Below are 14,176 nucleotides of genomic sequence, written 5' to 3' on the forward strand. Positions count from 1 at the left end.
CTGCTCTACGGGCTGAAGCTGCTCTACGGGCTTCAGCTGCTCTACGGGCTTCAGCTGCTCTACGGGCTTCAGCTGCTCTACGGGCTTCAGCTGCTCTACGGGCTGAAGCTGCTCTACGGGCTGAAGCTGCTCTACGGGCTGAAGCTGCTCTACGAGCTTCAGCTGCTCTACGGGCTGAAGCTGCTCTACGGGCTGAAGCTACAACTCTCTTCTGGACTCTGGTGATATTTCAGCGTGGACACTGAACAGACTGTCACACACACACACACACACACACAGAGGGAAGAGCACAGCGTCTTTACTGGGACACCGTCCCCCTGAGAACGAGGCTTTCTGGGGCAGATGAAGGTTAGCAGAGCTCACATGTGCTCCCTCTCTCACATGTACTTTACAGGAGGACACATACACAACGTGCTCATCTCTCTTCTGTTTAACTCCCAACCAACAGCTCAACAGCTTCCATCTAACCGAAGCTCCTTTCCTTTAACTACATCTGACCACACAACACTAACAGTAGAAGAAGAAATGACAGACAGGACGGGCTCCTGATGTCACCAGATGTTCAGCAGAGCCAGATAAATAATGATGTAACAGCTGCATGCTGCTGGAGACTGTAAACACAGAGTAGTGATTAATCCCAGAGTTAATGTAGTACTACTGTATGATGCTTCTCTCTGTGACCCAGCTACTCCTCAGAACCAGAACACTCTGATTAACATCCAGCAGTCCTCAACGGGAGCCAGAAGTGGAGAAGAGATGTATGTCTGCTAGAGGTGGGTTAGATATTAGGCCAGCCAACACCGGACTGGACTGGACCGGACCGGACCGGACCAGACCATACCAGACCGGACCAGACCGGACCAGACCGGACCAGACCAGACCAGACCGGACCAGACCGGTATACAGAGTTAGAGAATGGCGGAAAAGTTGAGGTAGCATATAGAGCAAAGTAAAACTGAAGAAGATCAGATTATTAGAATGAGGTTATCACCGCTGACGGTACATAATGGACCAGGCTTCTATCTTCTTCCCATGGGTCAAAGGTCAAGCTGCCCAACAGAACCAGGCTTCTATCTTCTTCCCATGGGTCAAAGGTCAGGCTGCCCAACAGAACCAGGACCATCTATCTAGTGTTGTTTTATAGTAGTGTTGTTTAGTACCTGGATCTCCATGCCCTGCTCCAGCAGTCTCTTGGCCTGGTTCTCCACCTCCAGCCGGGCTCTGCTGATCAGCAGCAGGTCGTTCTCTATCACCTCGATGCCGCTCAGATCCACACCTTGAGACAGGTAGTCTAGAGACACACAGAGACACACAGAGACACACAGAGACCACTCATTAGACATTACATCACATTTTACAGGTTCTTCTCCATTCAGGTTCTCAAAGACTCAGATATCCAGGACTCTAGTCCTTCAGAGACTCAGATATCCAGGACTCTAGTCCTTCAGAGACTCAGATATCCAGGACTCTAGTCTTTCAGAGACTCAGATATCCAGGACTCTAGTCCTTCAGAGACTCAGATATCCAGGACTCTAGTCTTTCAGAGACTCAGATATCCAGGACTCTAGTCCTTCAGAGACTCAGATATCCAGGACTCTAGTCTTTCAGAGACTCAGATATCCAGGACTCTAGTCCTTCAGAGACTCAGATATCCAGGACTCTAGTCATCACTGTTTGAAGAAATGATATTTGATTTTTGTATTGATTATGTGTCTTTGGAGGGAGACCAGTAGACCCCAGTAGACCCCAGTAGACCCCAGTAGAGCCCAGTAGACCCCAGTAGACCCCAGTAGAGCCCAGTAGACCCCAGTAGACCCCAGTAGACCCCAGTAGACCCCAGTTGAACCCAGTAGAGCCCAGTAGAGCCCAGTAGAGCCCAGTAGACGTTACTTCAGGTGGATGATCATGTACACATCTCCTAATAAAGAGAAGTGAGGCCCAGTCAGCCTGGATCTTCTTTGTGATTATCATATTTTCATATTCTGTTATTGAATCTGCGGTCCGTTGACGGAGACGATGACAGCGGGACGAGTCAGCTGGACAGATTAGTCAACAACACTTGTTTCAAAGAAGCACAGAACACTTGTGACTGTGTTAAACATTAAACTCCACTCTGCTTTACCTCCTCAGTGGTTCTCCTCCCATCTGCTTTAAAGCCTGACTGTTCTTCACACAGAGAAATATTCACTTGTCTTATAACTGAATCTGGTTTTGGGCTGATATGAAATTAAAACTGATGTAACCCGTCAAACTGCTGCCATGATCTCTGCTGCTGCTGTTCACTCTCAGAGAGTCAACGCTACCATTCACAGTCAGAGAGAAGCGTTATCGTCTCCAACCAAAACTCCAGTGTTTCCCCTGTTCCCTCCGGCCGCGGTCTGGACCATTGGACTATTGGACCAGTGGACCATTGGACCGTTGGACCATTGGACCATTGGACCAGTGGACCAGTGGACCATTGGACCAGTAGACAATTGGACCAGTGGACCAGTGGACCGTTGGACCGTTGGACCGTTGGACCGGTGGACCAGTGGACCGTTGGACCGGTGGACCGTTGGACCGTTGGACCGTTGGACCGTTGGACCATTGGACCATTGGACCGGTGGACCGGTGGACCGGTGGACCGGTGGACCGGTGGACCGTTGGACCGTTGGACCGTTGGACCAGTGGACCATTGGACCGGTGGACCGGTGGACCGGTGGACCAGTGGACCATTGGACCGGTGGACCGGTGGACCGGTGGACCGTTGGACCGTTGGACCGTTGGACCGTTGGACCGTTGGACCGGTGGACCGTTGGACCGGTGGACCGGTGGACCGGTGGACCGGTGGACCGGTGGACCGGTGGACCGTTGGACCGGTGGACCGGTGGACCATTGGACCGGTGGACCGGTGGACCGGTGGACCGGTGGACCGTTGGACCGTTGGACCGTTGGACCGTTGGACCAGTGGACCGTTGGACCCTTGGACCGTTGGACCATTGGACCATTGGACCATTGGACCATTGGACCATTGGACCATTGGACCGTTGGACCAGTGGACCGTTGGACCCTTGGACCGTTGGACCATTGGACCATTGGACCAGTGGACCATTGGACCAGTGGACCATTGGACCAGTGGACTGTTGAGCCGTTGGACCGTTGGACCATTGGACCAGTGGACCGTTGGACCAGTGGACCGTTGGACCGTTGGACCGTTGGACCGTTGGACCGTTGGACCGTTGGACCGTTGGACCAGTGGACCAGTGGACCGTTGGACCGTTGGACCGTTGGACCGTTGGACCGTTGGACCGTTGGACCGTTGGACCGTTGGACCAGTGGACCATTGGACCAGTGGACCGTTGGACTGTTGGACCAGTGGATATGGTGGATATTGTGTATATTGTGTATATTGTGTATATTGTGTATATTGTGTATATTGTGTATATGGTGTATATTGTGGATATGGTGGATATTGTGTATATGGTGGATATGGTGGATATTGTGGATATGGTGGATATGGTGGATATGGTGGATATTGTGGATATGGTGGATATTGTGGATATTGTGGATATGGTGGATATTGTGTATATGGTGGATATTGTGGATATGGTGGATATGGTGGATATCCCAGCATTAGCAGCATGTCAGAGTGTAACTCCCGTTAGCATCACCCTGGTGATGGAGGTAATCAGCTGAGTGGGTTAGTGACAGATCTGCCTCCTGTTTATCAGAGCACATCTAACAGTCAGGAAGTCGTAATCACTGAGGGCAGATGAAGAAGGAGGTGGAGGTAGAGGTAGATCTGAGGGGGTTCATGAAGCAGGCTAAAAACCACAGCTCAGCGGCTGGATCCAAGACAGACCGGTGTAGCTGTCTTTGTACCGATGCGTCGTAGCTCCGGGAACACAAGGAGCTGTTAGTGGTTATATTCCACCGCAAAGCTAACCGCTCTGATATCGAAGACTGTTTCCTGGTTCTATTGTATACGTGAAGGGGCAGCGATCACAGAAGAGAAACGTTCAAACACAAAAAAACAAAACGAGGTAAAAAGTGACTGACTGAGTGCTGCAGCGTCTCGCTGTCAGGAGCTCATCTGGTATCAGTCGGACAGGTTCTGGTGTTCTGGATACCAGAGAACATTCAATAAAACAGTGTCGTGTCGTGTTGATGTTGGAAACAACACATCTCTGACTTCCATTAGTGAATGAACCTGTGTGTCTTTTATTGGGTTAGTGAATGTCTCATATTGTGAGTATCTCTCTGGGTGGACGTCCTGGTGGACGTAGTCAGGCTGCACTCTTAAATCTCAGACATAAGCTCCCTCCGCATGTGTAAGCTGCATACTATTTTAAACCCTGATGGTGAGTTGAGTCCAGATATGTGCACATGATTAAGCCCAAGTCTAACTCACCCAAAGTTGGCAACTTGGCTAATAGTTTAACTTTAACTAGCCATGATGGTTAAACTATTAACAACATTTTATCTCCATCTCTGAGAAGCTTCGCCCGTATTGTAGCCGGCTAGAGCCTCAAATCACAGTCTGTCATCTCAAAACAGGACAATAGTCCTCAGTTCAGTAGAACTGCCGCTATACACCGATCAGCCATAACATGAGGTCAGCGTGGTCACCCTGACCAGTCCCCATCAGGTCACCCTGACCAGTCCCCATCAGGTCACCCTGACCGGTCCCCATCAGGTCACCCTGACCGGTCCCCATCAGGTCACCCTGACCGGTCCCCGTACCAACAAACTGCTCCTCACTGTGTGTTCTGACACCTTTCTATCAGAACCAGCATTAACTGTTTCAGCAGTTTGAGCTCCAGTAGCTCTTCTATTGGATCAGACAACACGGGCCAGCCTTCGCTGCACGTGCACATGCCTGTGCTGGTCTGGTCGGGGGTGTTAGGAGAGGAGAGCTGCAGGACGAGGGCTGTATTGTATATTTGTTGCCCTTTCCAGAGAACCTCCTGCCCTGGGGTACAACTTGAACTAGAATATGCTGAAAGGTTATCATGGAGTTTTTGCCCAATGACTCCAAAAATAACCTTCTTAACCCGCTGTAGACACCGAGTCCATGACTGCTGCTTCATAAATACAAAGCACACACACACACTTCTTCTCAGGCCTCCTGTATATACGTCTGTTAGAGATAGCATAGCGAGGGATTAGCCAGCAGCCGTTAGACTAGCCGGTCGACAGCCTTCATGTCACAGTGGTGGATGTTTAGTCACATCCACTGTGCTTACAGCAGCTGGAGGTGTGAAACCAGCCCATCACACTTCATTGTCGTGTTTGCTGAGATATAACGTCTGTAACTGTCTTTATTTTCTCTCTTAGTCTCTGAGCTGTCTCCATCTCCTTCTATTTCTGCCTCTCTCTCATATCATGCTCATGTTTGCTGACTGTAACTGTCTCTCTTCCTCTCTCCATACCCTGCTGTCTGCCATCTCTCTCTCCAGGCTTGTATCTGGGGGGGAAACATGCCTCCCGCTGAGTTGTGCATGTCAGTAGAACAGTTGGACTGGACCCCATCATGTCTGCTTACACTGCCTGAATAAACACATGTGAGAGATGAAGAGCTGGGGGGGGGGGGTGTGAGGAATCAGGAGTTCTTCTGTTATCAGTGGACGGTTGTACGACAGCAGACGAGCCCTGATCTGAATTCTGATCCATCAGTCTGTGTTCACATTGGCCGCGGCCGGCGCTGCTGTTGTTGCCATGTCAATGCCTAGTAGCCCTAATTAGTCCAGTCGCTCACTAGCTTCCTTCCAGATACGCTCGCCAGGCAATAAGGTGCAACACGGCGAGGGCGCCGACGGTCGCCAGATTGGGACAATTAAGCATGAAACCATCCGGCAGGCGCTATGCAAACACCAGCAGCAGAGGAGGAGGAGTGGCCAAAGTCCTGAGAGGAAGGATGCTGCCATTAGTATCGTCATGGACACCATCTCCTACCTGGGCTCTCTAATGAGGACAAACACATCAGGAGACAGAAACAAGGACTCAAAGACAAACAGAAGATCTGAGCGCTGTTGTCCCCGTTTACTACCGGCAGCACAACACAAAGAGAGATTAAGGAAAGACAATATGAGACGAGTGTTACGTCTGCTTTGTGAGTCCAATTAGTCAGAGAGGAGGTGTGAAGGGGGGAATAAGAGAAGGAGACAAATTCAGAGGGAAGAAGGGAAGAAGGGAGGGGGGGAGTAGGAAGAGCTACTGGAGGCAGACACAGAGAGAGAGACGGGAAGCAGGACGGAGAGACAGACCTACAGAAAGAGAGGCAGAGCAGAGAGAGAGAGCAGAGACAGAGCAGAGCAGATAGAGAGAGAGAGAGAGAGAGAGAGAGAGAGAGACAGAGAGAGCGAGAGAGAGAGAGAGAGAGAGAAAGAGAGACAGAGCAGCAGCGTCAGTATCTCTCCGTGACTGCATGCTCTCTCCCGGTCTCATTTCCATCCTGATGGACGAACTAACCAGCCTCCCTGAATGATGGACTACAACACTGAGCCTCCTCCTCTCAGGGTGATCAGCTGTGGACTCTGAACCACCTCTGGACATTGAGACTGGAGGAGAGGACAACAGTCCGACAGACCCGAGGATCACTGAGGAATGGTCTCCGTCTGGAGGTAAACTAACACATCATGCACTAACACCGTTATCGCTCTCCTGATAGCGAGGCGATGTGAATGTGATGCACGAAGGCTCTGTGAGCTCCACACAGCCTGCTGACATGTTGTTCCGTCTGTGAGTCACCATTCTCAAGCAGAGACTATTCTGAGTGGAGAATAATTAGACTAAATGACTGGCTGTCAAACAGCGAAGGAGTACGGGTCTCCACCAGCTGAGCTGAGTTCACTGACTCCAGAAGAGACGAGTTCTCCTCATACAACACTGAAGTGATCAGAGAGAAGCAGCCTACAGGACAGATGTCTGATGTGATGGATAAATATCCTCATACAACACTGAACTGAATGTAAGACATTAAAGCTCAGAGCAGATGGAACTATTATTTCCATTGTTGTTTATTATTCTTCAGTTTAAAGTTCCTGTTAGTAACTTGTTCAGGTATAAATCATTGCTGGTCGGTGTCTCATGGTCTCTCGTGTGTCTCCGCTGTTCAGACTCAGACTCCAACACAAACTCCAGTGAAGCACCAAAACCTCTTGGTTGTATCTAGTGAAGCTGTTAAACAGTGTTGGCCGCGGTCGGAGGACGCGGGGGAGACCGTAGCTTTGGTCTCCAGGACCGGAGTCTCTGCTCCTCTGCTCCTCTGCTCCTCTGCCTGCCTTCACTCACACACCGCGCTCCTTCTCTCTCTCTCTCTCTCCACCTCTCACGTGCATGCTGCTCACTCCACACTGCAGAAGAGTTAGTTTAGCTCTGAGAATATCTAGTGAATGTTCAGTGGACGTTTGTGCAGAAATAACTGCTGCAGCTCCTCCAGACCAACAGAGGTTTCCCGTGTCTTGTGAAGTGACGGGGCTCCGCAGAGAGAAACGTTATCGTCTCCCACCAAAACTCCGGTGTGAATGGAAACTTTGTGCTACAAAACCTTCAGAAAAATGCTGCTGAAATAAAAGCCAGAGAATCTGCAGCCTAACAGCTGATCTCAGGTAGTATTGATTTACAATTACAGGTGAGGAAAAATCAATTCTTAGATGCATCGTGATTTTCTCTTGAAAGATCGTCTCGACGCAGAAAAGTCAATAAATGAAAACCCAACTCTATATTATCATCCCTGTGTTGTAAGAGCAGCACAGCTCATCTGGAGAACGGCCGAGCCGGTACGAAGTGTGTCTGAGAGACAGCAGTCTGAGCAGAGGACAGTTTAAGTTTAACAATGAAGATATGAAGTGAATATGGAGTAGAGGTTGTATTCAGTATCGTCCGTGGCCATAGTACAACTGGTTACACATATTATAAAGTTAGAAAATACACCTCCTAAACTGAGCGAGGGGCTCATCGTAGCATATAAGAATACACATACAGTATACATGTGTAAGTACAGACATATCGTCTCTTAATCACAAATATTACAATAAATACTGTCAATAGAAGAAGTCTTACAGGAACACCTTACTGCCTGAATAGAAATGGTGAAATGTTGATCTAAATCAGGAACTATCTGATTAAAGAATAAGTGATATGGACCTTTAATGCCAGTCTTCAGTACGTGACATCACCATCACTACAGCCTTCAACGCTCAAAGCCGAGAGCCAGATTTTAAATCTCGAGACCGTCCAGTGAAGTCGTGATCTGGCTCAGAGAGAGGCTGAGACCATGTGTGGCCCATTGTTGTGACAGTTAGTCAGCATATCATTTCAGACAGTCTGCAGACAACCAGCTCACAGTTCTCACTGCTCATTTACTGAACAACACATGACAAGAAGCATCAAAGATAACAGGCATCAAAAACGGATTAAACACACGAACATGAGCGCAAACACAGAGACAGGCGTCCAATTAGCACAGAGAGAGCTCGCTGTCTGTCAGGGGATGATGAATGAGCTGGAATGACTGTAGGTGGGAGACGTGATGCAACATGCAGACCAGGAGGAAGAGATCCCATTTTAATGTGACTAATCTATTTCTTTCATACTTCATGGACTGAAATCTTCCATCCGTTCTTCTTCCAGAGTCAGAGATGGGATGTGAGGGAAGGTGGTGACCACGATGGGACATGACATCATTCTGTGGAGGATAAAGGAGGAGTACAAAGACTCTATATGACCTCCATCCGGGTCTCTGACCTTTGGTTCAGCTCTGCCTCCCCTCGGATCACAACCATTTGATGGGTTTATGTCCCTCTGAACCTCCTCGCTCATCTCTACTGCGTTCACTGACATAAAGAGCTGTGGACCGCATCGTGACGACTAGCAGATACCTGAACAGTGGAGAGAAGTGGAGACAGGAGGATTGTTCTGGCTCTGGCATCATGTTCAAGCGGGGATGAGACTGGAGGCAGCGGGCCAAGCACAACGGACAATGAGACAGAGCTATGCATGAAAGAACGCATTGATCTTAGAGCACCGCACTGATGCTGCAGACCACATGCCCCCCGACGAGGGGAGGGCGTCTGCTGCTTTCTGTGGATCACAAACAGACTTCTCCCTTCGCCTGAGTGGAGCCGGGATCCCCAGAGCTAAAGCTCACGAAGACTTCTCATTGTCCCTCAGAGTTTGACATGTTCCCATAGAGGATGCTGTAAATGAGGAGGATGGACTGAAGACTGATGGTGGTGGGATGGTTTGACGAGCAGAGGCCACTTGGACTGCTGCTGAGCTGGAGAGGACGCTGCTGGGAGGGAGTGGTGAGTTTAAGACCGATATCACTCTCACACTTTCTAGTCCAAACCTTAGAGGAGCAACGTCCAGAGAATAGAATATACTAGTATTCTCTGGTGTGTTCAGGCTCAGCCAGCGAACCAGGACTCTCGTATGGCTCGTTGGCTCCACAGAGTCTTCTAACTGGTCCTCCTGTCAGGTTTCAGGTTCAGATGCTGTTTGACCCGGTTCAGTCACACTTTGTTTGAAGCATCCTGGACTTGTTTGCTCTTTGCCATAACTCAACGTCTCTGGTGTTAAAACCAACACGCCCCGACACAAACTGATCATCTGTTTGGCTCTCGCTCCCCAACACTGACAACATAGACCTTACATTTAACAGCACACACTAAGATCAATAATGTTCCCACACTTCTGCTCATACAGTGAAGACGTGTTTGGTGTATGTACTGTATGTGACCTTTGTCCTCTGTGCAGTTTCAACATGAGTTAAAATGAGTAAAAAGCACCTTTAATGTTTCCATACCAGGTGATGTCTTCCTTTAAATCCTCAGCGGTCAGACTCAAACTTTATCTACAAACACAACGTTTACTAAATTGTCCTTCAGCATTGTGTAAAAGTCACCCTAGAAACCTAAAACCCCACTGAGATAATGATGTCAACAACAAGTCAAAGCATATTCCAGTTATCATTTACTAGTTAAACATATTTCAGATACATGCTGAGTTCTTCTTTGCCAGATGATTTATACAGTACGAGTGTGATGACTTGATGAAGTGGAGCTCAACAATCGGAGTACTTAGAGAATCCACTCAATGATTGTGGAGCAGCAGAGTCAAGAGAGGTGAATGGCATATTACCAGTAGCCCTAACCCTAACCTAACCTAACCTAACCTAGCCCTAACCCTAACCTAACCCCATCACCTGCTTACAGGACATTCCTCCCTGAAAGGAAAAGGTTCACTTGTCTGGTGGATAAAAAGAAGATGTGGTAGAATTTAATCTGCTTTTAATATTTGGTATTGAACGGACCTTTGTGATGCTCTCCAGGCCTCTTCCTCCCACCAGGATAATGCACACATCCCCAGAGCGGATCTCTGCAGCCACCATGAGCAACATGACGGTGCTTGACACCGCTGACCCCTACGACCTTGACATGACCTCAGACGAAGCTGTCTACCCCATCAGCTTCCAGGTGACGCTGCAGCTTCACAGCTCATTAATGGGTGATTATGATCACCGTGTATTATTCTGACTAAAACAACACTGAATGTCCCACTAAGGTCTTCCTCTGTTCCTTGGTAGGTGTCTCTGACGGGCTTCCTGCTGTTGGAGATAGTTCTGGGTTTGAGCTCCAACCTCACCGTGCTGGTCCTCTACTGTATGAAACAGAACCTCATCAGCGCCGTCTCCAACATCATCACCATGAACCTGCACGTGGTGGATGTGTTGGTGAGTCCTGACCTCCACTAACATCTAATTACATGGAGCGGTTGGATACTGAGACACACTACTGAGTCCTACTGATTACTTTGCTTTTACATGGTTGATTTCTTGCCTCAGAAATTCTCCTGTCCTCCTGTCCTCCTGTCCTCCTGTCTTGTTTCCAGGTGTGTGTCTGCTGCATCCCGCTGACGGCGGTGGTGGTGTTACTTCCTCTGGAGGCGGACACAGCCATGGTCTGTTGTTTCCACGAGGCCTGCGTCTCCTTCGCGAGCGTAGCTACTGCCTCTACCGTGCTAGCCATCACCGTGGACCGCTACGACATCTCGGTGCGGCCGGCGAACCGCGTGCTGACGATGGGCCGAGCCGTGGCTCTGCTGGGATCCATCTGGGCTCTGTCCTTCTTCAGTTTCCTGGTTCCCTTCATGGAAGTGGGCTTCTTCATCAGCTCTGGCTCAGAACTTGTGAACCAGACTGTAGTGGTCACTCATACCAACGAGTACTACACTGAGCTGGGTTTGTACTATCACCTGCTAGCACAGATCCCCATCTTCTTCTTCACAGCGGTGGTAATGCTGGTGACGTACTACAAGATCCTTCAGGCTCTTAACATCCGCATCGGAACGCGCTTTCAGCACAACCTGCCGAAGAAGAAGCAGAAAAGCAAAAACACCATCTCTCTGAGCACCGCGACACAAGCGGAGTCCACGGACGCTTCCCAGAGCAGCACCGGAGTCCGGGCGGGGGGGAACGCTACTCTGGGCATGAGGGCATCCGTGTCCGTCATCATCGCTCTGAGACGAGCGGTAAAACGTCATCGGGAGAGACGGGAGAGGCAGAAACGGGTCTTCAGGATGTCTCTTCTCATCATCTCCACGTTCTTACTCTGCTGGACTCCGATCACTGTGCTCAACACCATCATCCTCAGCACCGGGCCCAGTGATCTGACCGTTCGCCTCCGCCTGGGCTTCCTGGTGATGGCCTACGGAACCACCATCTTCCACCCGCTCCTCTACGCCTTCACTCGCCAGAAGTTCCAGAAGGTTTTGAAAAGCAAGATGAAGAAGAGGGTGGTGTCTGTAGTAGAGGCCGACCCTACGCCCAACAATGTGGTCATTCATAACTCCTGGATCGACCCCAGGAGGAACAAGAAGGTCACGTTTGAGGACACGGAGGCCAGACAGAAATGTCTGTGCTCGCAGGACGCCGAGTGACGGGATTAACTCAACTGTAAATATGTCAAATATGTAGAATCAAAGGGAACTGGTCTGGTAGAGTAACAGACTACAGAAACATTTATAAAAACTGGTGTTTTGGAGGGATGGATGGAGTTTGATTACGCAAAGAGAGAGAGGTGGAAAGTATCTGGAGAAAAACCTGGAAGAACTCAGACTATGATGAAGACTATGATGAAGTCTATGATGAAGTCTATGATGAAGTCTAAACACGCTAAACACACATTAACAGTTATTAACAGCGGAGGACAGGACTCTGGGCTGCTCACTAAATGAATACTAAAATAATGACCTCAGAAAAGAGGAGTTCTCTGAGATCAGAGGAAACACAGCTAAAGCTGAAGAGTTTCATGAAGAGTTTGAAGAGTTCAACTACATTTACACTGGATTCTTTCTTCAGTGCAAAACATGTCTCAAAATAGGAGTCATAGGCATGAAGAGTTATTTATTGATATTTATTACACGGCTGTGTTGAATACTCCATTCTGATTGGTCAATCACAGCGTTCTACGGTCTGTTATTTGTTACCGTTGCTATGGATAGCAGACCGTTGCTATGCAGACTGTTGCTATGTATAACAGACCGTTGCTATGTATAGCAGACTGTTGCTATGTATAGCAGACCGTTGCTATGCAGACTGTTGCTATGTATAACAGACTGTTGCTATGTATAACAGACTGTTGCTATGTATAGCAGACCGTTGCTATGTATAGCAGACTGTTGCTATGTATAGCAGACCGTTGCTATGCAGACTGTTGCTATGTATAACAGACTGTTGCTATGTATAACAGACCGTTGCTATGTATAGAAGACCATTGCTATGTATAACATGCCGTTGCTATGTATAACAGACCGTTGCTATGTATAGCAGACCGTTGCTATGTATAACAGACCGTTGCTATGTATAGCAGACCGTTGCTATGGGTGCAGCTCTGATGTGGGACTCTGGAGGACCGTTTTTGTGTCATAATATTGATTTGCTCAGTAAGTAGCCGTGTAATAAGCAGGATAATGTACAGAGAGCCGTCGGGGTGCAGCATCAATGCCCGGCACGCTGTACATTATCCCTGACATATTATGGGATGTTGTGGAGTCATGGAGTCAAGGAGGATTCAGTCATTACTCTGTATCTAAGCAGCGGTTGGTTCTGTTCTCTGGTTAGCATAGGATGAGAAACATGTCAATGTACACTCATAGAATGGTATGGATATATTGGTATGATATTGTTTGTCACCATTTGTAATAAATAACCAAACGCACAATATGTGACAGCAGCCCTCTGCTCTCTGGCTTCTCCATGTACGATAGGATATAGGATATACGCTATAGGATATACGCTATAGGATATAGGATATACTGTAGGATATACGCTATAGGATATACTGTAGGATATAGGATATAGGATATACGCTATAGGATATAGGATATAGGATATACGCTATAGGATATAGGATATACTGTAGGATATAGGATATAGGATATAGGATATACGCTATAGGATATAGGATATACTGTAGGATATAGGACATACTGTAGGATATAGGATATAGGACATACGCTATAGGGATATATGATATAGGATATAGGATATACTGTAGGATATACGCTATAGGATATACGCTATAGGATATACGCTATAGGATATACTGTAGGATGTAGGATATAGGATATAGGATATAGGATATACGCTATAGGATATAGGATATAGGATATAGGATATACGCTATAGGATATAGGATATACTGTAGGATATAGGATATAGGATATAGGATATACGCTATAGGATATAGGATATACTGTAGGATATAGGATATAGGACATACTGTAGGATATAGGATATAGGACATACTGTAGGATATAGGATATAGGACATACGCTATAGGGATATATGATATAGGATATACGCTATAGGATATACGGAGGGATATAACAGATCAGACCAGTGGATCAGTTTCCTCAGAAGTCACCTCTCTCTGATTCATCATGTAGTAGTGAGCTTTTAAATCTATAGTTCAGACTACTGTCTCGTGTCTACACCAACGTTCCTCTCCGTCCCAGACCTAAAGTGTGTGGACATCATTTTGTGTATTTCAGTTATAGAGTGTCCATATTATGCTTTTTTTTTTGGGGGGCTTTTATTCCTTTATTTATTTTGACAGAGACAGAGATAGTTTATTTGTAAGGGGGAGAGAGAGGGGATGACATGCAGCAAAGGGCCGAAGGTCAGATTCGAAGC

At 47.9% G+C, this 14,176-nt stretch overlaps 2 protein-coding genes across 4 annotated transcripts in view; one reads left to right on the forward strand and one right to left on the reverse strand.

The window, feature by feature from the left end:
• The window catches only part of cog5 (component of oligomeric golgi complex 5), a 67,633-nt gene that overhangs the window by 28,070 nt on the left and 25,387 nt on the right, over nt 1–14,176 (reverse strand). For both annotated transcript variants that reach the window (XR_012592602.1, XM_074625021.1), the window contains exon 7: nt 1,161–1,291. Coding sequence is in view for 1 of the 2 variants with exons in the window: in XM_074625021.1 (XP_074481122.1) it covers nt 1,161–1,291 (131 nt within the window). In the remaining variant the exon portion in view is untranslated. The remainder of the gene's footprint in view (nt 1–1,160; nt 1,292–14,176) is intronic.
• gpr22a (G protein-coupled receptor 22a) lies at nt 6,353–12,647 on the forward strand. Of its 2 annotated transcripts, XM_074625562.1 has the most exons (5): nt 6,353–6,602; nt 8,614–9,287; nt 10,313–10,457; nt 10,568–10,714; nt 10,873–12,647. In XM_074625562.1, exons 3-5 carry the CDS (start codon nt 10,335–10,337, stop codon nt 11,917–11,919), a joined length of 1,317 nt encoding a protein of 438 aa, XP_074481663.1. In that variant the 5' UTR covers nt 6,353–6,602; nt 8,614–9,287; nt 10,313–10,334; the 3' UTR covers nt 11,920–12,647. The 2 variants fall into 2 exon arrangements, with proteins under 2 accessions (XP_074481663.1, XP_074481662.1); XM_074625561.1 differs by lacking the exon at nt 6,353–6,602 and having other exon boundaries at nt 9,180–9,287; nt 10,331–10,457; nt 10,873–12,057.

The sequence above is a fragment of the Sebastes fasciatus genome, chromosome 23 (assembly GCF_043250625.1).
Source record: "Sebastes fasciatus isolate fSebFas1 chromosome 23, fSebFas1.pri, whole genome shotgun sequence".
NCBI classification, from domain to species: Eukaryota; Metazoa; Chordata; class Actinopteri; order Perciformes; family Sebastidae; genus Sebastes; species Sebastes fasciatus.